The sequence below is a fragment of the Spermophilus citellus genome, assembly GCF_964194105.1.
Source record: "Spermophilus citellus genome assembly, chromosome: 8".
Taxonomy (NCBI): domain Eukaryota; kingdom Metazoa; phylum Chordata; class Mammalia; order Rodentia; family Sciuridae; genus Spermophilus; species Spermophilus citellus.
The window spans coordinates 28,477,831-28,496,572 of record NC_138189.1 but is presented as its reverse complement, the minus strand read 5'-3'; the positions used below and the strand labels follow the sequence as shown (position 1 = coordinate 28,496,572).

Genomic DNA, 18,742 nt, shown 5'->3' with positions numbered 1-18,742 from the left:
CTTAAAATTTAAAAATAAATATTAAAAAAAAAGAAGAGGAAAATATATTTGTATTGAGGTTCAGGTATATTTTAATCCCTTGTGTCTTCTTTGACTCTTAATAGAAACTACATACGATTCCTTAGATATTATATGATTGTAGAATCCAGCTTTTAAGAGATACGTAAGCAAAATTCAATTTTTCAGAAAGAATAAGCTATAGGATTAAAAGGCATACGTATCCTAGTCTCAGACCTGTTCTTTCTATACATGTACTTTCGGAGGTTGCACTAAACACCTTCTCTTCTTCATTTCCCTGTGTCTAATCCTTACCTAAACTATACCATACCAGCCTTTTCATTATCCCCACACACACCCATATCTGGTATCCTAAGGACCAGGTCTTTGATCTGCATGGATTATTCTAGAAACCTTGCATTCTCTTTATGTTTCTGACTTGACTTTATTTTCAGTTACATCTTTCACCAACTGCCTGAGAGACATTTCTCCAGTGAGTCATATTTCTCTTCTGCCTTCAAACTCCTCTGTGAATCTTATCACATAGAGGACAAGGACAGGATTGCTGGCATGGCATGCAAGGCCCTCGATGTGACACCATCAGCTTCGTTTCCCATAAGCTTCTCTTTTGTACTTAAGAATAGAATGAGAGTCTACCTTTAATAATTTATTGTTGCTTCATATCTACATGTACACTATGTGTGGTCTTTTACTGACCTCTCCCATTTTCTCATGGCTTTTATCGTCTTCCTGATGAAATTGTCAACTCAACTGTCACATTCTTTTTTTTTGTACCAGGGATTGAACCTAAAGGTGCTTAACCACTGAGCCACATCCCCAGCTCTTTTTTTTTTTTTTTTTTTTTTTAATTTTTAATTTTGAGATGGAGCCTCGCTAAGTTGCTGAGGCTGGCTTTGAATTTGTGATCCTCCTGCCTCAGCCTCTAGAACCGCTGGGATTACAGGCATGTTCCATCGCACCCAAGTCATTCTTCTTTCAGATGATAACTTGGATGCCCCCAAAGGCTTATCAGATGACTCCCATCTGTCATCATTATTTATTACTTCTCTGCATCTGTAGTATTTTATATACAGGGGTACATACATAAGATAATTTTTTTTTGTTTGGACATGATAATGAGAAGAGACATTTGACTTCCTAAGACTCTGATGAAGGAAGAAAGCATTTTTTTTTTGAAATTTCATTTTTATCAGTTTTTCAAGGAAATAAATTTTAATAATATAAGAATAGGAAGAACATAATTACATGGAAATGTTCTATTATATCATGCTAACATCAGTTATAAAAACTCTTCTTCTTAAAAAAATATGCCATCTCCCTGCTCTTCCCCAGCACCTACAGTTTCTGTGTTGCTATTCAGCTTCACTTTTACTTTTTCATACTGTGCTAAAATTTACTGGTTCACATGCCTAGCTCCCCAAATATACTACAAAAACCTTGAGGGCAAGATCTCTGTTTTATTCAGGATTTCAATACAAGGTAACTGAATCAGTATTACTGGGTATGTAGTGCTTTTTCATGTAGTTTATTTTTTTATGAGTCTGTGGATATTAGTGTGTCTAATCATAATGAGACCTGTCTAAGCATTTTTTTTTAAAAATCTTCCATCATAAGAATGTGTGTGTGTGTGTGTGTGTGTGTGTGTGTGTGTGTGTGTGTCAGAGTTTCTGGGGAAAAAATTGTTTTACAGTCATGTACCCAAAAAAGCAAAATGATATTGACTTTCTGCCTCTCTAAAAATATTGATCATTTTGCAGCAGTTACCAAAGCCCTTTGCTGTATTTTGTTTAAACCAATATATTTACACTGTTATTTTGATATTGTTTACCTAACAGAAACCACTTGGACTGAAATATTCCACTTTAAATCAAGAAAAAGCCAAAAGGAGTTCTGATAGCTGTATTGCCAAAGGAATTCTGTGGAGACTATCCAGTTGTCGTTTTGAATTATTTATTTTATGAATCTTGTTTTATAGGCACCTGTGTTGTGAAAGTTCACACACTCAGATGGAGTGGATGGCCAGTATCTTTATTGCACAGGTATGATATCTGTTTTAACTACTGAATGGAATATAGCAACTTTATATATAGGAAATGCTGATATGCTTGTGACTTTTTCTTTTTTTCAAAAAACTTTTATAATAGTTTTAATATTCATACAATTAAAATAAACTTTTATGCTCATTTTTTTAAATATATGAATCTAAATCCATCCATTGCCCTTTGAAAAAGTTGATTCTATCAGACTTCCTCTTTATCAGCCAGCAGTTCCTTGGCTCGGGAGACACGTGCACTTTACCATGGCAGCACAGGGAAGAGGGACTCAGCCATCATCCCACCAGAGTCCCACGTCGTCTTTATTTAGGGACGGATCCTGTTTCCATTTCTGTTCTCCATCCTCCCATCCCAGTGTTTCCAGAAGTTAGGGTAGGAGTGTACATTTGTTTCATATCTGGTGTATGCTAGGTACTTCCGAACAGTCAACTTGTACACTCCTGTTAAAACACCATGTGTCTTTAAGAGTGGATGTCCCATCATTTCCCAGGGCTATTCATTTCGTTAGTGGTTCAGACTCAGGGTTTTCTGAGGCAGTGCTTACACTCAGCTTCCCATTTAGTCTCCTCCCTGGAGGAGGACTCACTCTTTCAGAGAAGGGTTAAATAGTCCCATTAATGAGATTGGTTTCTTTCCCAACCTTGTCTGGCTGAATTCCCAGCATTGCTTCACACAGAGTGTTGGCATTCATTGTTAACGATTAAGTTGCCATTCTTCATTACTGAGAGGGTACTTCCCTGTTTCCTTTATAAGGAAGAAGTTCACTTACCCCAAAATCTAGTCCTTACTTGTCTTGAAAAACGTTTTCTCTGTTCATTTAATTCATTAACCTTTCCAGTGGTTAATAAACGTGACTCCTCCAGCCTGCCCCTTCTGTTACTGCACAGGAATGCATTTGGAAGAAAATACTAGCTGCTGACTTTTTAAAAATTCAGGCACTCAGACTCTGCTTAAAAAACAAAAATACTAGACTTAAAGGGTTTTAGTAAAGTTGGGACTATGTAGTCAAACGCTGTTATAGTTTTTGTCAGCAATAAATCTAATCCAGTGCTTCTGTTTTTATAATTGAAGTCAGTAGACTCTGAGGTTGAAACAGCATAAGCAGAGCCTACTTCTGTGACCAAGTTATTCCTCCGTGCCCCTCATGTCCTTTCTCATCCTCATCCCAAACACTTGGCCCTATTATTTTCTCTTCCTCCTACTTCTGCAGATTATTCAGCTCCCTCATTAAGATAAACACAGAGGCTCTCTTGGATCAAGGATTTATGCCTCATGGTAGGGAAACAGCAAAGTAGCATAGATATACATTAATGTGTGTGTGTGCACACAACACACACACACAGCAAATGTTCCTTACAAGGAGTTCTTTCTGGCAACTAGAAAACTTTCTAATATCCATCCCCTCTTCCCTTTACTTCAAAAGCTCTCTAGATGTCACCTTAAATATCATATTCTCAGAGAAAAACTCCCTGGCTTTCAGAACAGTTGGACCCTCAGCACCTTATACTTCTCCATTATATCCATTATAACACCAATTAAAAACACATGTATTATTAGTTACTTTATGTCTTCCTCTCCTACTAACATGTGAACTCCATGAGAGGAAAGACTGCACCATGGAGTCCGTGGCCTCTTGCCAAGTACGTACTCAGTATTTCTAAAATAGGAAAGAGGAAAAGATGACCAACAAGTAGTCAGATAAAAATTCAGATGGACATCACTGTGATAAAATAATCTGAATAATCTGCAGAAGTGGGAGGAAGAGAAGATAATAGGGCCAAGTGTTTGGGACAAGGATGAGGAAAGACATGAGGAGCAGGGAGGAAAAGAAGAAGAGAACATGGCTGAGAAAAGGAGGGCCCTCGCGAAGAAAAACTCTCAGATATTGGCTTTTTGAGTAGATGACAGGGGGAGCTGAGATCTGTCCAAAATGCGGATGGGTCATCCAGTATTAAAAGGGGTCATTCTAGGTGCCGGGATGTATCTTAGTGGAAAAGCACTTGCCTCAAATACACAGAGCCCTGGGTTCGAGCCCCGATTCCAAAACAGAAGACAGAGGGGTCATTCTAAGGACAGGGGCCAGCACTGTCCTGTTGCAGAGATGTTATCATGTCTCATTTTATTCCATAAAGAGGACTGTGCAATGGAAGATATAAGGAACGCAGAGACAGATCATATTTAGTGTCCCTGTTTTAAGAGTATCAGAGATGTATGGTGAAATTAAGAGTTTGGTTTGGGTCACATGAAATCTGAGATACCTTTAGATACACAAATGGAAATGCAACTTGGGTCAGAAACTCTCAGGCAAAAGTTTGGGGCTGAAATGTAAATTTGTGATTGTAGAGAAAGCTGTAGGATTGGATGCGGTAACAGAGCGAAGGGGCAGAGAGATGGAGAGCGCATGGAACATTGTGAACTTCCAAGGTAAAGCAGGCTAGATAAAAACAAAGGAAATAAGGAGGGGTGAGAGGAAGAAAAGCAGATACCAGATACAAAAAGTCTGACAGGTAATTTGCTGTGGAGATCATGATGCTGTGACCAGGTAGGAAGAAGAGGTCAAGGTAGGATTGGGGGTTTCCCTTTGTCTTTAAGATAGGAGACTATCTATTTGATATATATGCTGATGGAGGAAATCCAGTGATTGAAAAATAAGCTGACAGAGGAAGAAAGAGATTGGAAACCATGAGAGGCCCTGGGCAGACGTGAAGCACTGTGGTCATGTGCACGTTTGTTCATCAGAGCCTAAAAATCATTACTCAATAGTGTGGCACATTTGTTCTCAAATTATTGACTACACATTCTGGTCTACTGAGCAATTATAGATAGGACTGGAACAAGGCTACTCAAAATCAGAGCAAATGAGCAAATGCTAAATTACAAGGAAGAAGTTAATGGATGCAGGGACATCAGTACATTTTGTGGTGGGAATATTATATTCTTAAGTGATTCTAATAACTTTTAAAATGAAATCAGCAAGTACATAATTTATACGGCAGGCAAAGCTATTAGGAAGGTGGAGAAAAGTGGGGAAATAATCTGTATAGAGTGTGCAGAAGCCAGTTGTCCTGCACCAGAACTCCAAGGTACTTTTTAGCTGCTTTCTGGAAATTTAAGGCTAGATTTAAAGTGAGATGAAGCTACAGAATAATCTTCTGCTTTTCCTCCATCAACTAGCAGACACCCAGAAATTAGAATTATGTTTAGGTTTGGGGCTTTGCAAAATAAAGTATTATAGAATTAAGCATGGGACTTTAAGATGATTTATAAGGAAAAGAGAGTTTACTAATTCACCATGAAATTTGAGTCAAGCTATGAAGGAAACAGGAAAAAAAAAAAAACATGGAAGAAGAATGTTGGTGAATGGATTAGGAGTCTCAATGAGTCAAAAAAAATTTTACATTGAATGAAACAAAGCTGAAAAGATGGGTAGGTCAAGTTAGAAAGTGAGAGGCAGAAGTGGAGTATGATCAGTATAACAGTGAGAGTATGATCTTCAAGTGTATAATCCCTGTTGCATGACATTTGAAGTCACTTACCAATAGCTATAAATGTTGAATAAGAACATGTCACTCTGACCTAGGGATTTCTGCTTTCCCCAAATCATCATTTAGCATACATGTTATATATCAGCAATTTGAAAAGTCACCTAAATTCCTTCTCTAATAGATTTCTCATAGTTTGACATGTTGAGAACAACCTCATTACATAATATCAAAGTTAATTTTACAATGTTTGGGACCATGACATAAAAACAATCCCAGTGGCAGTCTGAGGCACAAGGATTGCAAGTTCAAAACCAGCCTCAGCAACTTATGCCCTAAGCAACTTAGAAAGGCCCTGTCTCAAAATCAAGAATAAAATTGGGCTGAGGATGTGACTTGGTGGTTACGTGCCCCTAGGTTCAATCCCTGGTACCAAAAATAAATTAAAAAATAATAATTAATAACAACATGAAGTGTATACCTTTTTTCTGATTGAAATACCGTACCATCTGCCATTACAGGTTTGCTGAATCAAGGTAATTACTTCACTAATATTCAAAGGTATATATTATACATAAACACTAAGTTTAATAACAGTAGAACTTAACACTGTAGAATAATTGAAGATTAGATGAAATGGTACGTGTATATTGATAGGCACAAAATCTACCAAGTAAGCCCATCAATATAAATTAGCTACTTTAAAGGGTACACATTATGTATTTGTAGAAATGAATTCTTTGTTATAAAATAATGCATTAAAATACTAACTGCAACATAAGAACAAGAACTTTAACAAATGATGAAAACAAAGAGGAGGCATTTTGCTATATAGTTCACCAAATGTTTTTTTATTTCACCAAAGCATCTTAAACTTCTCATTTTGTAGTTGGTGTTCTGTATTTTTTTCCATAGTTGTCTGAAAAATCAATTTGCTTTTCCCAATTTTTAAAAAGTTAATCTACCCTGAGGAGTAGAAAAATTCTTTAAAGATTTTTCTTTTATATGTATATCTCAAGGATTAATCATTCAAAAGCTTATATTTTTACCTGTGGACATTTATCCCCTATTGCAAAATTAACTTTTCTTCAGTTATATCTATAACTGTGTAGTGGGCTAGAATGTATAGTCAATAATTTGAAAACAAATGTGCCGCACTCTCTGTTGTACAGCTATTTTCAGTATAAATGTCTGTGTAAACAGGTAACATTTCTTCAAAATTCAATTAGATAAAAAAGTAACATTTTTCAAAAGGTCATAAAATAAGGGTAATTTCTCAGATATCCACGCCTTAGGTTGATTCGGGGATGTAAAATCAAATTGTTTTTACATTAAGATCACCTTTGGTGTTAGGGAGAAAATAAATGTATAGCTACTTTTATTACAGGATCTGGAAATATAGACAAGTGTATTATTTTTCTATTACAAAGAGATTTGCCAGTTTTCTCAAATATTTTCCCCCATTTGGCTTGGTAAGTAGTACGAAGGCATGAATTTGAAACTTAGAAATTGAACTGAGACCTCAAAGCTCAGCTCACTTAAGAGTTTCAGGTCCTCGAGCCATGTCGCTGCCAGAGTCAACATCATAATTACCAGTGGCATTCTTTTGGAGGACAGATCGCTTGACTTGGATGTACAGAATAGGAGCCAAGTCACTAACATGGGGTACTGCATGACAAAACCACACACCAACAGCATGAACTCATTTTTTCACAGCATGAAGATGACATATGGCCGCCAGCTGGAAAGGAACGGAAACGGTCAATAACCAAAAATCCAAAAATTGGAGGTTTACCTCTGATTCCGATTCAGCAAGAGGCAAATGCAGCCCAAGCCCAGAGAAGCTTTGAGGTGGGTCGAGATTTGGGTTGTCTTCTATTAGCCTAATGGATTTGTTTTTCTGTCTTTTAATGTGACTAAGCAGGTTAAATACTTCCTTGACCTCAAAAGCGCAGTAATAATCACTTCAAAAAACAGAAAAACAACCATCATGAATAACTGCGCTAGTCATGTTTATGTCACTGACCACCCAGTTATGTATGTACAATGCCACTTATTACTTTTATCTCTAAGTAGCGAAGCAATTTAAATATTTGCATAGAAATTCTGATGGTAAAATAACTGTCTGAATTTGGACTTAAAAACTTACTTATAAAACCCTTAGAGTGAGACCATGGCAAAAAATGTCCAGAGTTTGGTAACTAGATTTACTAGTGACATAATCAAGTTCCAGTGGTTTGAGAACCCATGGGGTGTCTTCCTAATTTAAGGAACTACAAGATGACCCCCGAGCATCATAAAGAAAGACTTGGCATTTTTCATGAAGGCTGCTATTTGTTTTCTTTTTCATCTGGAGAGATAGGAAAGTGCAAATAATGTCAGTCTTGACATGAAGTGTGGTTCTTCAGGGAAGAACATAGGCTCTTCATTTCCAAAATTCGTCAGCCACTTTGGGACTAATGCATGTCTTAGTACCTTAATCGAGTTCTTCAAAGCAAAGAGAAAAACATTTTATCTTTTTGAGCTTAAAGTTGGGATTAAGCTATTTGAATCTCTTGCCCTCCAAACATAAATCATCTTGGAAAGACTCAAGGCACTTGAACCTAATGATCAAGTTTTTTCAAAGTTTTTCCATGCACAAAAATGAACTTGAACATTTTTCCCACTGTAATACTCCTTCTCTAAAAGACAAAGGCTTGTTCTTGGTTGCATTACTTGGTCCTGCTCCACTGATGGAAAGAATTAAGTCTCTGAAAAATTATGACCTTGTTCCTCTGTATATCCCTTGGTGTGTGTGTGTGTGTGTGTGTGTGTGTGTGTGTGTGTGTGTATGTATATATATATATATATATATATATATATATATATATATATCTCATGAGAGAAAGAGAGAAGAAGAAGAAAAGAAAGAATAATAAACCACACTGCAGAGCTAAAGGCTCCTTGAAAAAATCTAGACTCCTAATGTTTTAAGAGTCACATTCCATAGGAATCCAGGACAGAGGACACAGGTTGCACCAGTGGCACTAACATAGGGAGTGCATATACCCTACAGGGACCCTAGCTTCTCCTGGCACTGCCTTAAGGTCAGTTATGAAGCAAAGCAAAAAAGAGATTTTTAGGGTAAAAAAATACACTGACATCCAGTGTTGGTGATGATTACACGTTAATTTATTACATAATCCCAAATCCAGAATTTTAGAAATAATTTTCTAACATGCTTAGGAGCAGGAAACTGACAAAACTATGAAAACAATGTTAAAAAGTTCTTAAAACAGGGGGTGGGTGGCTCAGTGGTAGAGCACTTACCTAGCCTGAGGCACTGGGTTCCATCATCAGCACCACATAAAAATAAAATAAAAATATTGTGTCCATCTAAAACTAAAAAATATTTTTAAAAGTTCTTAAAACAATTCCATGCAATAGTAATTGCTGGAAAAGTTTCTGAATCATAGTAAACTAAACTTTTTTTGTAAATTTAGTAATTATGGTGTTTTGTTGATTTGACAAATTTAGCAGATATTTTTAAAATTCTCTAGTGTTGGGGAAAACATTGAAACTCACTTTAAAAGGCATTTAAACAACATTTAAAGAACAAAAAATTTTTCCTGTGAACCTTAAAAATGCTTATTGTAGAATGAGATTAGATTCATCCAAATATGTAAGAAAATATATTTATAAAATGACTAACCATTTTTGACACTTTGTTAAAAATAGAAAGTGACATAAAAGGACTAATATATTCATCAGAAAAAAATATATACCAAGAGATATACAGAGGGAGAATTATTTTTCAATACAAGCTGTTGGCAGGTTAATACATTAGTTGACTTGGATTGCCTGAGGTTTTTTGGAGAGGTGTATGATAATACCTCATTCAGGCCTGGAGGGCTTCCTGGAAGTAGTGATTTCTAAAATTAATTATGTCAGTGAGCAGAGAGCCAGGTGAAAAGTGAGGGTGAGTAAAATTATTGGCAAAGAAATCACCTATAGAGGGGCAAACAGTGTCCAAGAGTAAACATTAGAAACTCCCGGTGGCACTATAGCTTTGTGTTCTCTGTTTATCTGGAAGCATGTGAAGATAATTAAAGCCCCTATTCTCTAAGGTAGCTGTGATGATTAAATAATAGTATGCATGAGAATTTATTAGAATAGCACCTGGCATATGGTTATCATATGTTGATACAAGAAAATAAGAACTTGGAAGACAGTATGGGATAGGTTTCAAAATTGCCATTTATAGCTGGGCACAGGGGTATGGGCTTCTAGTCTTGGTGACTCAGGAGGCTGAGGCAGGAGGAGTGCTTTACTCCAGGAATTATACTGCCCCCTGTCAAAAAGGTCACTCCTTTTTAAAATTATATCAGTAAAACAAAAATAATGAACCAGTAAGCATGCTCCAGTGAAACAGAGATAAGTCATCTAGAATTCCATCCATCCCTTTCTCCTCCATTACCTTCCTGGTCTTCCTGGAGGATTTGGATGTGCTAGAAAGAAACACATCAACCAGGCCAGCCAGGGATCACATTCCAAACTCTCACTTATGTGACTTTGGGCCAGTTGTTTCTTCTTTGAATTTCTATTTCTGCATCTTAAAATGTAGATCATATACTTTAAACTGCAAATAGTCATATACAACTTAAATCATTGGGAACTTAGTGATATGATTATATGTTTTATAACATGGCTATTAAATATTTATATCATGAATATTATTACTGCAGGTTTAGTAATAAAAGTCATTTAAAAGAGTTTGTACTGGTAATTTGTATATGCTGGCCATATTTCTTTTTGGTATCATAGGACACCCATAACCATGCATCTCTGACTTTAGTGGATTTAATATATGAGTGCCTCAACTAAAACCCTGTGAATGATTTGCTCTGAGAATCCATTCACTGCCCAGAGCTCTGGCTTTGACAGTAGACACTGCTCTCTGCAGCTGGGGGAGAGAGGCTCCATTTCTCTCAACGCTGTGTGACATAGGCTCGTACTGCCTGGAGCAAGCCACCTGGTGTTTACCTACTTGTACATCTTATCTGTCTCTTTTTAAATTATAAATATCTTCTAAGGACAGCGTGCACATAAATACTGCCCTTCATTCCTCAATACCTGTGCCCTTGGTTTTCTGGCCTTACAACATGCACATCCCTCTAGCACAACAGAGTCTGATTCATGTAAAGCACTCATGGTTTTCTCTACTCTCAACTCTCCCATCCTCTGACTCTGAACAGGTCACTTCCACTGTATTTCCAGCAAAAGGTCATACATTGTTTAGACTGATACTAAATTTTATGGTATACCTAATTTCAGCATTATATGTGTTAATAATGCTTGTGCCTTACATTCTACATTTGAGGGAGTACCAGAGTATTTCTGATGGTGGATGAAAAACAATTGGAACTACTAATGTGATACACAAAACCATATCTTATACTTGATTGGCTTGTGGTCTCCTTTGAGAATCCAGAAACGTTCTGTACATTAGGTATTGCACAGCCACAAGGTGCCCTGAATGCTAGTTTTAAAAGTCTGCCTTTGTTCCATTGCAGTATACATCTTTTACTTGTATGACCTTGCAGTTTCCCAAATGAATGTGCTCTCTCATGCACTGATATAGAAGGATTTCTAAAAATGTACCTGATGCAGTTGAACATGCCTGTAATCCCAGCATTCAGGAGGCTGATACAGGAGGATCCTAATTTCAAAGCCAGCCTCAGCAACTTAGTGAGGCCCTAAGCAACTTAAGGAGACCCTATCTCAAAACAAAAAAAATTTAAAAAGGGGGATGCTGCGGATGTGGCTCAGTGATTGAGCGTCCCTTGGTTCAATTCTCAGTACTGAAAAATCAATTAATTTATAAAAAATATATCTGGGGTATTCTAATAGTCATTATATGGGGGAAAAGGTTTTACTAGTCAAGTAGAATAAAATAAGGGAACAAAAGCAAATCTAATTTCTCTGCCACAAAATTTCTTAAAATCTTTAATATGCTATTATGTGTTGTGAATCTCGAAGAGGGGGCTGCAGTACAGAGCACCTCTGGCTCACATGACCAAAAAGAACACTTTTCCCCTTAGACCCACAAGTACCATACTCTGTGGACTAAGAATGCATGCACAGGCCATGAGCAGAAATGAGTTGGAAGAGGCCAGTTTGAAATGAGAATCAATTTGGATAGCTAGCCTGTTATCTTTGAGATGGTATGTTAAATGCATGTTAAAATGAATTTCCACACTCTATATTTGATTTTGTAGCTCCAAGATGAGTATATAAATTTAGATACGCCATTTGTGTCAAAGTAAAATTAGACCTACATCCTAGAAATAAGCTCTTATATAGAAAGCATCAACTGCTACGTGGAACATATTTCTTAAACATCAGTCATGCCAAATCTTGCTTTCCTATGGGACATTTTATTTTTAGAGTGCAAAAGCAGAACTTGAAAGGCTGCGGCTCAGTGAAAAGCGTGACAGAGAGTTCATGGACCCTAGCTTGAAGGACAGAGCCTCCATCGTGGCCCAGTGCCTGGAGCACAAGGAGGACAAACTTCGAAATCGCACCAGAAAACACCGGAGTTTCAACTGCCTGGAGGACACAGAGTCCGAGGTTCCACGTGTGCACCAGAAAGGCCACAAAGGCCTAAAGACATTGGGGAAGGCCGACGATAGGAATAGCAAAGCTGCTTTGGACACGGATCATAAATTGCCATCAAAGGTCATTGAAGAACTTAGTGTGGTTCTACAGCGGTCAAGAACCCTTCCTAAAGAGTTACAGGGTGAACAGATTTTGCAGAAAGAAATTAAATGAATTGTCTAACAAATTATTTTTTTAAATATTGTATACAGTGTTTGTGTCTAAATCAGAAACCAAATTATAATTCCTGAAAGTTTGTCTATGATAAGTTTGTCTCTATTTAAGAAATCTGTGTAGGTATACTCAGACATTAGAAGAGTATTTTAAAATATGTATATATGTGATGAAGGGTAAGATTAACCTTTCTTTGGTCTAAACAAAGCTTGTAAAGTTCAATTGTATTAACCTGTGTAAGAAGGCACTGGGTTACTTTAAATGGTCAACCCTTTTAAGTAGTTATCTAAGTGGAGTAATTTATGAGCAGAAATCTCAAACTGTACTGTATTGTATAAAATGCTGTGTTTAAATGAAGTCTATGAAACTATCTGTAACATATCTTGCACTTTGAGAAACCTTGTATATTGTTACCATATGCTTTTAGGTTTACATAGGGTCTGCCTTAAGGTAGCGAATTGAAAAGGGGAAGAATTCATTTTCATGACTGACTAACAAACAGCACTGGGCTTATTTTAAAAAAGAGACAAGAACTTAACAACCGTTCTACCACCCAAAGGGGTAGCCTAAGATTTATACTAGTTCACTAAGGACCAGACCTTGGTAAGGAGAAATTGCTTGTTATGAAGAAAAGCTCAGTGTCTAAATATTTTCCCAGAGCTAATATTCTCAGCCAGCTGAAGTGATTAATGGTGGTGTTATTTATGGTGTTAGTGAACCAGCCACAGCATACATTCACTACACTCGAATTGTTTGTCAGAGGCTGCGAAGTAAAGAGGAGACTTAACACTGCAGTGGAGGGAGTACGTTGATAGGCCTGGCAGGGATGTCATTTGCCCTGTTGCTGTAGGCAAGCAATATTTTAGGGTTCCTAACTTTATTTTTGGTACGAACAAAACTCACCCTGACGGGGTCTTTTTGCTGTTGTTGTCTGATTTTCTGTTACTTTCTGAGATTGTAACATCTTTCTCTGCGTTGTCAGAATAAACTGGAAGTGTACCATACATAGCCACTTTGAGGAAGGGGGAATAGTTTAACTTGACTACATGTTTGCAGTACTTGACTACCAGTTCACATTCCATCAGTCTGTCTGTATTTTTTCCCCCTTTTAATAAAACAGTGGTCTTCTCCCTGTGTCAGTGAAACTGACAAAGCTCTTGGTTTTTTTTTCACATAAAGATTAGGCACAAAACAGGGAATTTTCCTAAGATAATGCTATCTTATAGTTCTTACGGGCAGTTCATTAGTTTCTTTCAAGTTATATTAGGATTGATGAGGTTTTATGAAAATTTATTTATAGAGCTATGCTTTATTCTTAGTAATTCTTCTTTTTTTTCTTGTATTTTTTGGGGGGGAGGTTCCTATCTGAATTTGTGTACAAAGACCCATTTTCAGTTACTCCATGTAGAACAATAATGTGCTCTTAAATGCTGTGACTGTCTTCACTGTAAAATACTGACCACTTATATTTGCTGGGGATAGAGTAGTTTACCATGGCCAGATGGTATTTATTCTTTAAATCCAAATAAATTGGAATTAAAAAAAAAAAAAGTAAATAAAACTGCAGGGCAGTTTATAGATAGGTGGCACTATTGGGGAGCCGTCCTTTAACTAAATCATGTGATTTAGAAAGAAAAAGTAATTTTAAATAAACTATTATTTCTAATAAATAATATATTTCATGACATAAAGAGGCATGTGTAAATTAGTATATTTGACAGTAATGAGCAATGGGAAAGTGTCTGGAGTATTTACCTGCCTTATATGAATTTTTCTTGAAATTTGAACTTAAAAGTCTAATGAATTACAGTTTCTCCTCCTTTCCTGAACTGTTGTCTTTGGTTTTTCAAGTGTAAGAGAAAATGGCAACATCTCATTTATTTTGAGTAAAAAATGAAAATTGATTTACAGGTCCCCTTGAATGTGACTAGTCTTTCTCCAGTATTTTTAGAATTTAAAGGTTATTGTGAAATAAATCAAATGGATTATCTATTCTTTTTTCCTTTTTTAAAAAAATTAATTTATATTTCAAACTGTTTCTACCATTTTCCCAAACATCAACATGAATAATGCTTTATTTTAAATTAAGCCTATATAACACAAACAGAAGGCACTCTGTATCCTATAAGTTAATTATTAGCCGTGATTTTTAAGTACTTGATTTCTAAATAGATCTTTATCTGATGATTCATCAGAATGGCATGAAGAACTCAAAAACAAGCCAAAGGGATTGAAGCAAAAAAAAAATATATATATATGGCTTATGCTGATTTTCCTGGCTCATATGAAAATTTTTAATTATTAAATACGCACGAAGTGTGTATTGCAAAAGGAAATATTTTTGAAAATGCATCAGATTTATTCAGACAGGTTGTAGTGTGCTTTTTCAAGTTGATAATCACTCCATGGAGAAGATTATTGAAACTTGTACTATCTTATCAAAATTTGCATCAAGATTTGTATGTTGTCACTCACTCAAACTTCACTCAACATAAGACAGAATTAAGTTTAAAATGTGAACTTTTTTTCTGTTACATAAGCAATTATCACATTTATATCTAATCATCAGGAAACAACACAAAAAGAATCTTACAGGTTACTAAAGTTCGTCTTTATTTAAAGACTTTTTATTCTAATTTGTTATGTATGACAGCAGAATGCTGTCATATTACACTTATAGAGTGCGAATTTTCATCTCTCTGGTTGTACACAAAGTTAGAGTGTCACACTGTTTGTGTCTTCATACATTAAGGCATAGAATTTCTTTCAAGAATTTTTGTTTAAATGGTTCTAAGTTATATTGCATATTATCTGCCATGGCTTCTATATGTTGAATATAAAATTTTTAATAATTTAGGTATCTACAAATTTAAAAATTTTCTCAATTATAAGAGTAATTCAGAGCCCCAACATTATTTTTTAAGTGGAAGTGATTATGCAGTAATGATATTATGCAAGATTATAGGCTGAATTATCTTCCCCCCAAATTCATATATCGAAGCCCTAACTTGCAGTACCTCATAATGCAACTGTATTTCGTGACAGGTCCTTTAAAGAGGGACTGAGTTTAAATGAGGTCATTAATGTGTGCCCTAATTCATTTTGACTGGTGTCATAAGAAGAGGATATCAGCACATAAAGAGACACAAAGGATGCACACCCAGCTAAGGAAGGATCATGGAAGACACGCAAGAAGGTGGCCAATTGCAAGCCAAGGAGCAAGGAGAGAAGCCTTCAAAGGCACAATTCCTTCTGACACCTTAATCTTGGACTTCTCACCTCCAGAACAATGAGAGAATAAATTTCTGTTGTTTGATCTTCCCAGTCTGTGATGTTTCATTATGGCAGCCCTAGAAAACCAATACACCATATTTTTGTGTTCATCTGTTGATACTGACATCTGAGGAGCAGAATACTCCCTGCCATCTGAAAGCATTAGTCCTTGTACACTTGTTGTCCCAAGTCTCAGAATACCTTTGTGTGTCAGTTATAGTTATAATGATAAATGGAGGATACAAAACACATGATGACATGTGACTGCTTAGAGGTCATGTAGATAGTTAACTTGAACACTTTTAAAATAATATAGCCTGACCAACCCTAAATTGTAATGCAGCAAAAGTTACAGTTGGGAGCTGCTTTCCAAAATTCAAGTTGTCTGATACCAGGAACCCCTATTCCAGCTCAGTAAAGATGTTTAACCCTATACACCATTTGAGAAAGAATATGGTTAATCCATTTAAAGAACAACCAAGGACATGTTTAATTAAACAACTGAGCAATGAAATAGACCAAAGAGGCAAAAAGTCAATTCATTCATCCAGGTGAACCAAAACATGATCCTGCAGTTTACAGCAGACAGGCTATTACCTTCATCAAGTAAAAGTGATAATCACCCTCTCACTGGAGAACATCTCATCTCCCTTTCCAGCTATTGCTTCATTTGTCTGCTTCACTATCTTTTTCCCCTCCCATTCTCTCTTGGAACCTCTTCATTAAGCCTTTTCTTTCTTTACCCTAATGGTTCTTGGCAAGGGCAGAACAACCTTATTATCAACCTTAATGGACATTGTGGACATGCCATTGTGTGTGTTAACAGTTCATAATTAGTCACCCCTCTTTTGTGTGATGTCTCCTAGTATTCCTCTCCTGGACACTATTGTCATGGCTTTCCTCCTTCCTCACTAGTCACTCTAATTAGATCTTCTTCTAGAAAGCATAACTCCTTAAGGACTCCATCTGGTCACCTAGCTGTGAATGCAGTGCATCTTCCTACCATCCTGTTTTTCAATCTGTTTGAGAGGTTTCTGTCCATGGTAACTTGTCTTCATTGTTTTGGGGCCTGTGATGAGGCAGAACTTTATGTTGGGAAGCACATGGTAGAGCAAGTCTGCTCACTTTATGGCAACTGGGAAGCAAAGAGAAGAAAGGGGAAGGGTCCAGATATCCCGAGCGATCTAGTTTTCCTTCTATGAGGATCCCCCTTCCTGAAGGTGTCACCTTCTCTATATCATCACAGTCTGGGGACTAAGACTTCAGCTCTTCACATTGGGAGATGTTCAGGATCCAACCATAGCACAAACCCATTGATCACCAGGCTGATTCACATATCTACCTACGTTTCCCATTGGCATCTCCTATATGCCATGTCTAAAGCTCTTTATCTGCACCTTAGCCTTTCCATTCCATCCTTTCTTGTTCCTTTTCAAGAGCTTGGACACAGAGAGATTTTTGAGCAATATTTAGTTAATGAGGGGGCAGAGCTGGCACTTGAACCCATGCAGTCTAGATTAAGTGTTGACTTAAAAGTGTTCTAACGTCAAAGCGTACACATGGTAGAGGTGAATGTGATGATTTGTATTAAATTAAAACAGATCAAGGGTGTGTCTTTTAATTTCTAAAGTACCTGCTAAAAGAACATGTGATGCTTGTCTTTATAGATCTTTATTAGTAATCCAAAAGATCAAGCTAATACCAATGAAGTGATAGATATAAGGCCAAATACATCAGGAACTGCATAAAATGCAGAATAAAGAATTTCAAAATTAAAAGCATACAACAAAACCTGTATTCAACTTTCCATAGACTAATGTTAACTGTAAAGAAGGTGTTGAAAATAAGAGCTTGAAGAAAATATGAATATAAAGAAAGCTGGTGTCCCAAAACAGGAAGCATTACTTCAAATAAAGGTAAACATTTCTTATATAAAAGAGGTTTTTCTTCCAGGGAAAAGCTCTTTATATCTCCAACCCAAATTTTAAGCTACAAGGTTGATGCTGTAAGGTTCTAGAAAGCGCTGACGACAGCCTAAATAACTCTGGGTACGCCTCTGCCTGTCCAGTGTCTCACTCCACACATCCTACGAATGATGACCCTGATGGAAGGATTTTTATATTCATATTGAAAACAGTGCAGAACTTATTAGAAGTAACATTCTTAAGTATATTTGTATTAATCATATTTCTTAATCATTTTCTGTACAGTTGCTCAGTTACCTAATAATAATAGTGACAATCCTTCAGTGAAATATAGTTCTTTGACTGATGAACTTAGCCTTTGCTACCAAGTAGTTTATCAGGCTTGTTCTGTCACATGGATATGATTCTAACTATGCACCACCTCATGTCTCTCTCAAATAAAATGGTGAAATTAATTTATAATAGTACCTGAAAGAGAAGGTTTAATCAGTCATTTCCCCACTCGATAGGGTTGCCAAGTTGAATAAGGAAATTAGACTTTTAATATTTTAGAGCAAATTAGAAATCACACATTTAACATGATAAATCATATTCCTAGAAATGTGATGGTTCTTATAAGTAGGATTTTTGCAAAACATAATAACTTATTTTACTCCATCTCATGAGCAATGGTGTGTGTTCATATGGCAAGGAACAATGTGTACATGTTCCAGATCAATCAGAACTTTTCCAAGATTTTATAATCATGTTGCAAAATTACCAGGACTGAAGTATAAGCATGTAGTTAGGTAGAGATGAGCAGGAATATGAGGCCTTGGCCAGTAATTGACTCAGATGTTCCTGTCTCCTGCCATATTCTGGAAAGAAGTTTGATGCTGTCTCCTGTAGATTCACAAACATATTATGTTCACAAAGTTATGCATGTGACCACGAGCAGCTCTGAGGATCAGTTGACTGTTAAATGACCTTCCACCAATAGCATCGGTCCAGAAAGGGCAGAATAACACAAGTATGCAGTTGCATGCTTCAGATTCCACACAGAGAAGGATTGTGACTTCCCCCAAAGGTGCAGCAGCTCCACACACCATAGAGCCCAAAGAGGCATGGCTACCTGCCACACCAGGTTTCATACCATGGCAGGTTGTCATCCCCTCTCCTAACAGAACACAGAAAGTTAGTC

The 18,742-nt window shown here is 36.6% G+C and overlaps 1 protein-coding gene across 1 annotated transcript in view; it reads left to right on the top strand.

Moving 5' to 3' along the window:
* ARAP2 (ArfGAP with RhoGAP domain, ankyrin repeat and PH domain 2) overlaps positions 1-15,591 on the top strand; it is a 188,698-nt gene extending 173,107 nt beyond the window's left edge. Inside the window, exons 31-33 of the mRNA XM_081303707.1 lie at positions 1,994-2,057; positions 7,271-7,405; positions 11,981-15,591. Coding sequence (XP_081159833.1) covers positions 1,994-2,057; positions 7,271-7,405; positions 11,981-12,364 — 583 coding nt within the window. The 3' untranslated portion in view covers positions 12,365-15,591. The remainder of the gene's footprint in view (positions 1-1,993; positions 2,058-7,270; positions 7,406-11,980) is intronic.
* Positions 15,592-18,742: the final 3,151 nt, after the last annotated feature.